At 33.6% G+C, this 9,578-nt stretch overlaps 1 protein-coding gene across 2 annotated transcripts; it reads left to right on the forward strand.

The window, feature by feature from the left end:
* Positions 1-1,608: 1,608 nt before the first annotated feature.
* On the forward strand, positions 1,609-9,043 carry LOC113714012 (cysteine-rich receptor-like protein kinase 25). 2 transcript variants are annotated; one of them, XM_072048655.1, is made up of 5 exons: positions 1,609-2,770; positions 7,480-7,623; positions 7,708-7,832; positions 7,921-8,131; positions 8,487-9,043. In XM_072048655.1, the coding sequence occupies exons 1-5, from the start codon at positions 1,906-1,908 to the stop codon at positions 8,561-8,563; spliced, it is 1,422 nt and encodes a 473-aa protein (XP_071904756.1). In that variant the 5' UTR covers positions 1,609-1,905; the 3' UTR covers positions 8,564-9,043. The 2 variants fall into 2 exon arrangements, with proteins under 2 accessions (XP_071904756.1, XP_071904755.1); XM_072048654.1 differs by having other exon boundaries at positions 1,610-2,770; positions 8,530-9,043.
* The last annotated feature ends 535 nt before the right edge of the window (positions 9,044-9,578 follow it).

A 9,578-nucleotide genomic window follows, 5' to 3' on the forward strand; every position in this document is an offset into this window, starting at 1 on the left:
TACATGGGTTAGGATCACGATCTTGAAACTGCTAAAACATGAATATGTCAAACCTTCAGCCATGAATTCTTCTTGTTTTTCATCATTGAATTTTCAGGATCATACGGTTTAGAACATGATCATAAGTTATCATAGGATACTCTGAAAGATTTTAATGTAAAACAATAACAATTTGTAAGTAACATGAAATAGAAGTAGCGGTTTTACCCTACACAAAGAATTCCTTCTCTTTCTTCTCCGCCCTCCAATCCTCTCTCTGTCATCCACAATTACTAAGGAATATATCAGGGCCTACTAGCTAGTAGTGATAAAGGGTTTTTTAGGATCCTTCAATACTTAACACTTTTGTACTTATTTAATCTTTGTGGAATTAGGTTGGACAGCACTTAAAATTCCTTGCTGAAGTTCCAATGCGGAGCAAGAAAATACTTGTTCCTTTTCATTCTTGAAAAACCCTTTTCCTCTAAGTCCTTTTTTTTTCCCAAAAATCTGTTCTTCTTTTCCCTTTCTGGACAATCATAAATGTTAATAATAACTAAAACAATAAAAATTATTCACATTTGATAATTGCAGCATTTATGAAACTAAAACACTAATAGGTCGTAGAATAATTACTAAACAGAATAAATATCTAAACTAGTAGATACAAGCATCTTATGAACAACACAAATATGTACTCCAAAATATACATATGTTGTAAGATTGGGTGATTTTGACAACAAAAATACTGAATTAGATATAAAATCACGAACAAAAAACAATATAAACAGAACACCAATCTTGAAAAGTTAATTTTAACATAAATGAGATGCCGACAAGCACATGGAGTATGAAATTGATAATATAAATTGGACAGGTATTTCTTTCGTTGGAGGGCCCTTTGATTTAATGCTTGTCTCGTGATATTCCCACTTTAGCCAAAGAAAAAGAAAAGTCTATGAAATGTAAACAAGTTGGACAGAATGGTGAACACACTAATATATATTGCAAATGGTATTTTCGACAACGAAAATTATTTGGAAGTTTCAATCCAATAACGCAAATGCGACAGACTTTACATGATTTGACTAGGTTAAATTAAACCCAACCCCCCCCCCCTCCCACACAACAAAAATAATCTTTCATATTGCAACATGATCCCTTTAGGATTTCAAAATATTTATGTAACCTCCTGTGGTTTCATGTAATATGAAAAATGGACAGGAAGCACCAATAGTTACACTGATTAAACCATACATAAAAACGTGTGTGATAAAATCAAAATATCTATTTAAATTCCCTACGATTTGCATGAATATTCAATTTAGCCCTCAATAGTTTTTGCTTTTATCCACATTATTCTCGTATGATTTTATGTACGGTGGTTAAAGTGTTGATTGATTTAGTATGCATAAATAAGGACACTACTAGTAACTAAAAATATTATGGGATTTATTTTCTTTCCAATTTTCACTTTACATGAAATCACATGAGATTTATGTGGGTATTTAGCAATATTAGGTCGTTTATGTGACAACAAGTGAATCCACGGGGGATTATGTATAATCTATCCTTTTAACTGTATCTAGAGAACTCTTTCTCAGACCAGTATGAACTCTGAACTACTAGGTAGGGATTCAGTCTGGGTCCACTTTATTCTTCTCAGCATTAGTCAAATTCCAATTATCCTCCACCAGTGACGTTGTTCGATACCTTTAGCATCTACTGACTATAGAATCTTGGTTACAGGCCAGTCAGCTGATGGTTCACGACCAGGCGACTTGGTTGTAAGACTTGCCAAGGTCAAGTTTTCCCAGGCCATAAGTTTTCCTGGCTTATACAACTTTCATGATCCCTCAAACAATACTTAATTTGGCTCCTAATCTACCAATCTAGTTTGTAGGTTGTTAGCCTTTTACTCTTTTGATGCCTTCCTTTGAAATGATCTCCAGATATTTGTTGTTCCACTTCAAATATTACATGCTTTGTTTGCTTAGCTTCCATACCATTGAATATTGTTGTTCCACTTCCAACGACACAGACCCCTGGAACTATCTTGACTCTTACTGTGGAAATATTACATACAATCCTAACAGTCCTTCCGGCAGCATTTACAGAGCCAATCTGAATTTCTTGCTTTACAATCTGTCTTCGCATGCATCTCGGACAGACAACAATGGCTTCTATAATTTCAGTACTGGCGATGACCCTTCAAACAAGGTCTATGGCCTCTTTCTCTGTCGAGGTGATGTCCACACTGATGTTTGCAAAGAATGCGTCGCAGATGCCCACACACGACTACTTCATGAGTGCCCAAATCAAACAGCTGCTATTGTTTGGTATGACGAGTGCTTGGTACGTTTTTCTGACCAGACGATCTTCTCCAAGGCTGATTTGGGAGAGAATGTGACTAGGCGCAATCCATTCGATGTCCCTGGACCTGACTGGGACAAATTCAAAATGGTATTGATCAATTTGTTGCATAACGCTGCGGATGAGGCTGCAAATCATACCATGGGCAAAAAGTTTGCTGTCCAAGAAGGCAATTATTCCACTGATCAAAAGAGATTGTATACCCTTACGCAGTGCACACCAGATCTATCCCCTTATGACTGCAAAAGTTGCCTCAGAGAGGCTATAATGGATGTACCCGCGTGCTGTTCCAAGAAGCAGGGAGGGAGAGTACTTTATCCAAGCTGTAATCTGAGGTATGAGGTCTCCAGCTTCTATGATAATGTATCCTCTGCCTCGCCAAACTCTCCTGGCGGTCCTCCTCCTAATTCCACTGAAGGTAAGTTCTGCAGCCTTGCTATGGCCGTCTCTTCTTGGAATTGGTGTTGAATACAATCTTAATTCTTACAATTTCTTGTTTGTAGTAAATTCTAGGTCGAAAATGAAAAGCACTAAATTTACATCCTTCATTTTAAATTCATACCTTTGTTATTGGAATTAATATTATTGAAGTTAGTAGAATATGTAAATATAGGATGAAGGGTGTGAATTCACTTTCAAACGAAAGGAGACCACCACGTAACTTAATGAATTTTCTAAGTCAAATTTTAGTTGAATACGTAACAGTAAGATTTCCGCATCAGCACATCTTACTGATCACATGCATCATCATTTGTAATTTATGGAAGATTTTAAGTGGTCATACTTCTTAGGACAGTAAATTTAGTCTTTTTGCAAGCATTAGCACTGTAATAACTATTGAATATATGTTGAAGTAGAATTGTTATGGTCATTACGGAATCCCTTTAACTGTGATGGCCTGACGTGCATTACGTTTTTATTTAGTTATCTATCCATTTATCTATTATATGGTTTTTAAAAATCATATACTTATGTTATAATTTTATTTTGATTGGTTGATCAGCATACATGAATATTAAGTGCATTTGAGAAAGTTTTTGCATTCAATTTGCTAGAAACATTTACATAGTGTAAAAGGGCTCAAGTTCATGGAAAATTTTGCAATGATTAATCAAATGGAAAAAGTTTGGTATTTTTAATTTAACTTTTGTGTGTAACTAAAATAGTACATGAGTTATATTATGGGCGGTATTGATTGCAAAATTACGTAAAAAAAATGAAATTTCTATGGCATAATGCAAAGAAGAATCCATTTTAGTTTTTCCAATTTTAGACAAAGACATTCAAGAAGATCGAGGATGTATTGTACGCATGTAAAAGATTTTCCGTTATAGTGCAATATAATTTGTTTGCTAGTTTAAAATCTGATATTAAATAAGTAAATTAATGGTACTTCTTCGTGGTTTAATGTTTTGCCTCTTAACCTCTTGTGGTTTCAAAATCGCAATTTTACCTTAGTTGTGCTTTGGTAACGAGGAGGTTGGCTCATGAACTAAAATATTAGGGATATATATGTAAAATATTAGGGATATATATGTAATTTTACTATTAAAATAAAAAATAATATATATATATAATTGAGTTGGCTCATGAACTATCGAGTTGAATAGCTTTGAACTCGAGTTCGAATTCGAATTCGACTTGATTAGGTTGAGCATGCCTCAAGTTTGATGTTGATCAAGCTCGAGTTATCATGAGCAACACATCGAGCTCAAGTCGAGCTTTGAATTGAGTTGCTCGTAAGCGGTTCAATTCATTTACAACCCTACCAATGACTCGACCATCCGGCCGAAAGGATTTCCAATTTGATTGAAGAATGAGTTGGTCCGATCAAACCTGTTTGACATGGTGGTTCAATCAGAGCCCGTTCGGTTTTCCAGTTGATTGGGTTCTTTTTTTTAATACAATTGTGAATCATTGTTTTTGAAATAAAGTGTAATATAATTTTTACTAGATTTGTATGTTGGATTTCCACTTAAATGTGTAAAAACTTTTACTACTTGCTTAGTTTTTACTTGATAATTAAATGTTTTATTAAATAAACTTGTTTACTTTTTTGTTAGAAAATTAATTCTTTTAACTTTCAAACTTACAATATTTGAGTTGTTAAAAATTATTTTATTTTTTGAAAGATAAAATAATAAAAATGATGCTATACCTTTGAAAATAAGTGATACAATTTTGTTCTATATTTGAATGTGTTATTTATTTATGTACAAGTACAGTAAAATGAAATTAAATCTTCTATTAGTATTTGTATGTTCACTGTATATCTTTCAAAGTATAATAATTAGTATCTAAAAGTACTTTATTGCTATTTTATATTTGTAAATATTAATTTGCATATCTAAAAGTACTTTACATGAAGAATATTAGTCCCTCTGTTGGATTTCTTGTCCAATCGAGTTTAATAACTATGCATATTGCCATGTATTCTTCATGTAGGGTCATAAAAAATCAAAATGGAATAACTAAAAACAAATACATGACAAAAGAACAAAAAACACAGCAGAGGAAACACATCGTTGGATGATTTCCCACCTCAGATTCGTGGTCTTCTGAAAGCGAAGGAAACTTATGCTATCCAATTTCACAGGACCACGGATGCGTAGTGCGAAATCATCCAACGAATAAGAAATAAGGATTTGCACTTCTACACAAGGCTACAAGTGCATAGGCTAAAGAATTTTTGGTGATTTGTCTCTCTTCTTAATTTGGTAAATAATTTTCTTCAACCTTTGTTCTTCTACAGCAATTCTTTGGCACAAAATTTTTTTACATTTGTTTCACAATGGATTTTCTGTTTTACTTTTTATTTCATCCCCTATAGTTATTGAACCTGATGTGACCCTAGCAGTTCAAACAATCGGCCCAATGAAATAGGCTACAAACGAGTTGAATCGAGTCGACTTTGATTTAATCGATCCAAACTCGACTTAGTTTTATCAAGCTCAAATTCGAGCTTGAATTCGACGAGCTCTCAATATAACAATTCGAGCTCGAGCTTGACTCAAATTCAAATCGAATTTGAACTCAAACTCGAGTTTAAAAAAATAATTATTTTATTTTTTAAAAAGGGAATAAAATAATAATTTTCTTAACAAATAATAAAATATTAGAAATATATATGTAATTTTACTATTAAAATAAAAAATAATATATATATAATTAAGTCGGCTTATGAACTATGAGTTGAATATCTTTGAACTCGAGTTCGAATTCGAGTTCGATTTGATCAGGTTAAGCTCGACTCGAGTTTGATGTTGATCAAGCTCGAGTTGTCGCGAGCAACACATCGAGCTCGAGTCGAGCTTTGGATTTGGTTGCTCGTAGACGGTTCGATTCGTTTGCAACTTGCCAATGACTCGACCATTCGGCCGAAAGGATTTCCAGTTTGATTGGAGAATGAATTGGTCTGATCAAACCTGTTTGACATGGTGGTTCAATCAGAGCCCGTCCGGTTTTCCACTTGACTGGGTTCTTTTTTCTAATACAATTGTGGATCATTGTTTTTGAAATAAAGTGTAATATACTTTTGACTAGATTTGTAAGTTGGATTTTCATTTAAATGTGTATAAAATTTTACTACTTGCTTAGTTTTTACTTGATAATTAAATGTTTTATTACATAAACTTGTTTACTTTTTTGTTATACAATTAATTCTTTTAACTTTCAAACTTACAATATTTGAGTTGTTAAAAATTATTTTATTTTTGAAAGATAAAATAATAAAAATGATGCTATATCTTGAAAATAAGTGATACAATTTTGTTCTATATTTGAATGTGTTATTTATTTATGTGCAAGTACAGTAAAATGAAATTGAATCTTCTATTAATATTTGTATGTTCATTATATATCTTTCAAAGTATAATAATTAGTATTTAAAAACACTTTATTACCATTTTATATTTGTAAATGTTAATTTAGTACCCACTAGTTCAACCAATGACTGATTGGTTAAAGTAGTCGCCCATTGCCCTGGTCCCTCTGCTGGATTTCTTGTCCGATCGAGTTTAATAACTATGCATATTGCCATGTATTCTTCATGTAGGGTCATAAAAAATCAAAATGGAATAATGAAAACAAATACATGACAAAAGAACAAAAAACACAGCAGAGGAAACACTTCGTTGGATGATTTCCCATCTCAGATCCGTGGTCTTCTGAAAGCGAAGAAAACTTATGCTATCCCATTTCACAGGACCACAGATGCGTGGTGCGAAATCATCCAGCGAATAAGATATAAGGATTTGCACTTCTACACAAGGCTACAAGTGCATAGGCTAAAGAATTTTTGGTGATTTGTCTCTCTTCTTAATTTTGTAAATAATTTTCTTCAACCTTTTTTCTTCTATAGCAATTCTTTGGCCTAAAAAAGCAATCTCATTTGTGTGGTTTTATTTCCAAAATATTTGGCATTGTTGTCATTTCTTAATAATCACTGGGTTTGGACAGCCTCGCATACAATGGGTAGTCGTAATTTGGTCCAAACACAGTTAAGCTTGTAGATGTTCAAACCTCAGGGGAGTTTCTGCATTGAATCCAAAATTGCAAATTGATGATGAAAATCTTTTAAAGAATATTGAAAAAAAAATATTCTTTCAAATAATGTGTTTTTGCATAGCTTTTTGGGTTAGGCTCTTCTCCATTAATTGGAGAAAATTTTTTCTCCATTACACCTAAGTAAACATGGTTATAATATATACTATGTTTGAAATAAAAGGTCATCCAAATTATATTTCTGGTGTTGTTTAAAGTATATTAAAAAATTCAAATTAAATTGATTAAATTTTACCATTGGATCAAACTTTACATTTTTTTAATATAATTTTGACCCATATTGCACCGTCAAAGTGTTTTGTACAAATTGAATGACAAAAAATTCATAAATGAGAATGAATTTTAAGTATGTTGATCTACTTGTGGAAGTAAAATTATTGACATAAATAGATTGTTGTGAAAAATTTAGGCACATAAATGGTGAGAAAGTAATAGAGAGGATCTCAACTCTAGCTTTTTGTCTGTGTAAGGCTGTCTCAGAGTGACTCTACCTCGAAGTTTAATAAACTTGATCTCCTATGATCAGCTGGCTTTCGAAGCTAAATTAAACTAACTTTCATCCAGGCAAAGGGCGAAGCCCCCCGCGAGCAGCTTTTTCAATTGCTGTCCCATTAATTGGGGTTGCTGTTGTGCTATTTGTCATGGCTTTAGTTTTCCTGAAAAGAAGATTGCGGAAGAGTCGTGTTGCAATGGCACCGGAAACAAGTGGTAAAGTTTATTGATTGCAATTACAGGAAACCTCAGAGGTTTTTGAACTAATAAATTGAGTGAAGTTGCTTATCCCTGGTGTAGATGGAGTTGCTGAAATCTTAACAGCCGAATCCTTACAGTATAGCTTAACTGAAATTCAAATTGCCACAAATAACTTCTCTGTGGATAACAAAATTGGCGAAGGTGGATTTGGTCGTGTATACAAGGTCTTTGCATGAAATATTTTGCTTTTGTGAATTTGAATATCTACACATTTAATATTTCAATTAAATTCTAGCATGCATGTTTAATCAGGGTGTACTTGGTAATGGACAAGAAGTAGCTGTTAAAAGGCTGTCAAGGAGCTCAGTGCAAGGTGCAGAAGAATTTAAAAATGAAATTGTAGTAGTTGCAAAGCTTCAACACAGAAATCTAGTTCGGCTATTGGGATTTTGCCTGGAAGGAGAAGAAAAGATACTCATCTATGAATTTGTTGCCAACAAAAGCCTTGACTACTTTCTCTTTGGTGGGTTCAATCTAGACATACTTATAGTAATTTTTTGTTGTTCCATGTGATCTTGTTCTATTTTACTTGACTTGCCATTTTATGGAAATGACGGGCAAATTGCCTCTAGACAAATGTTTAATTGGTGTGAATTCTAGTTTAGACCCTTAAACCACAGACGCACTCAAACTTTAGTTCGTAAACTTTAATTTTGGATACTTCACCTCCTAATGCATCACATTTGTCACACATCATCACAATCTTTTGTATACACTGTCAGTGTAAGAAAGATTAATCAATCTTTTTATATGATTAAACTTGAAATAGAGAGTATTGACTATTGCCTATTGTGAATATTGACATTACCTAATTGAAGTTTTTAAGAATGTACACCTTATGAGTGGGATTATTTCGAAAAGGCTTGGAACCATTGGAGACGCGGCCAAACTTTAGCTCTTTTGGATTCAAGCATTGGAGATTCTTATGCCAGAAATGAAGTCATTCAATGCATCCAAGTTGGCTTACTCTGTGTTGAAGAAGATGCCAGTAAAAGACCCACAATGGCTTCCGTGGTCTGCATGCTCAATCCTGGTTCTGTTTCCCTACCAACTCCACATCGTCCGGCAGTTTTCCGGAGCAATGGATCGGAGAGCAGGGTAGACGAGCTGAAAGTTGATCAATCCAACACTCAAAGAATTTCAGCTCCAAACTCTGTCAATGATGCATCAATTACTGAACCATATCCCAGATGAAGGAAGAAATAGGCCAATTCTGGAAGAAAATATCAAGTTCATCATCAGCATTATGTTGTAGATTTTGAAGCATGATTCATTTACCGGGAAGGTATCTAAATTTGCCCACTATTGTTGGAAATTAGGGAATTTTTCTGACAGGTTGTCAGCTTGTGCAATAATAAAAACCTGCTCAACTAAAGTTAATTTTTGTAAATAGTGGTAAGTAAGGTCGAATCCACAGGAATTGGGGATAAATGTTTTTTTTCAAATCCACAGTAACAAAGGGGGTGTTTTTGTGCAGAAGGTGACAATCAAAGAAATTCAAATAAAATCTAAGAAATTGCTAAAAATTAAATAATAATTTACTAAAATCAAATGAATAATAATTAAGGCTCTAGCCAAGAAATAACTTCAGCAATGGTTCACCTAATTGATCATCGATGCAAAGCCAATTCCAATTATTTACTAATAAATAGGTTATAACTGCCAAACAAGCGATGACAGTCAACCCCTTCTTACTGTGTCGGTGATTAAGGTACGCCTGTTAATCACTGCTCTAATTGAGAAATAATCCTCGGTACGCCCGTAAGATTTAATTCCCCAATTACCTTACGTATTAGAGGAGTCCTATTCTAACCAAATAATGCACTACCAGGATTATTTTATATTAGTCCGCATATTTCTCTGACACAAACCCAATCGTGCCAGTTGTCACTATTTTAGAGCAATTAAAC

The sequence above is a fragment of the Coffea arabica genome, chromosome 5e, assembly GCF_036785885.1.
Source record: "Coffea arabica cultivar ET-39 chromosome 5e, Coffea Arabica ET-39 HiFi, whole genome shotgun sequence".
Classification (NCBI taxonomy): domain Eukaryota; kingdom Viridiplantae; phylum Streptophyta; class Magnoliopsida; order Gentianales; family Rubiaceae; genus Coffea; species Coffea arabica.

Bases quoted from the DNA above. Each gene is read 5' to 3' on its own strand.
- LOC113714012 (XM_072048655.1), top strand. From the start codon at position 1,906: ATGCCTTCCTTTGAAATGATCTCCAGATATTTGTTGTTCCACTTCAAA. The intron at 2,771-7,479 runs GTAAGTTCTGCA...ACTTTCATCCAG, and splicing joins TCCTCCTAATTCCACTGAAG to GCAAAGGGCGAAGCCCCCCG. The intron at 7,833-7,920 runs GTCTTTGCATGA...ATGTTTAATCAG, and splicing joins GATTTGGTCGTGTATACAAG to GGTGTACTTGGTAATGGACA.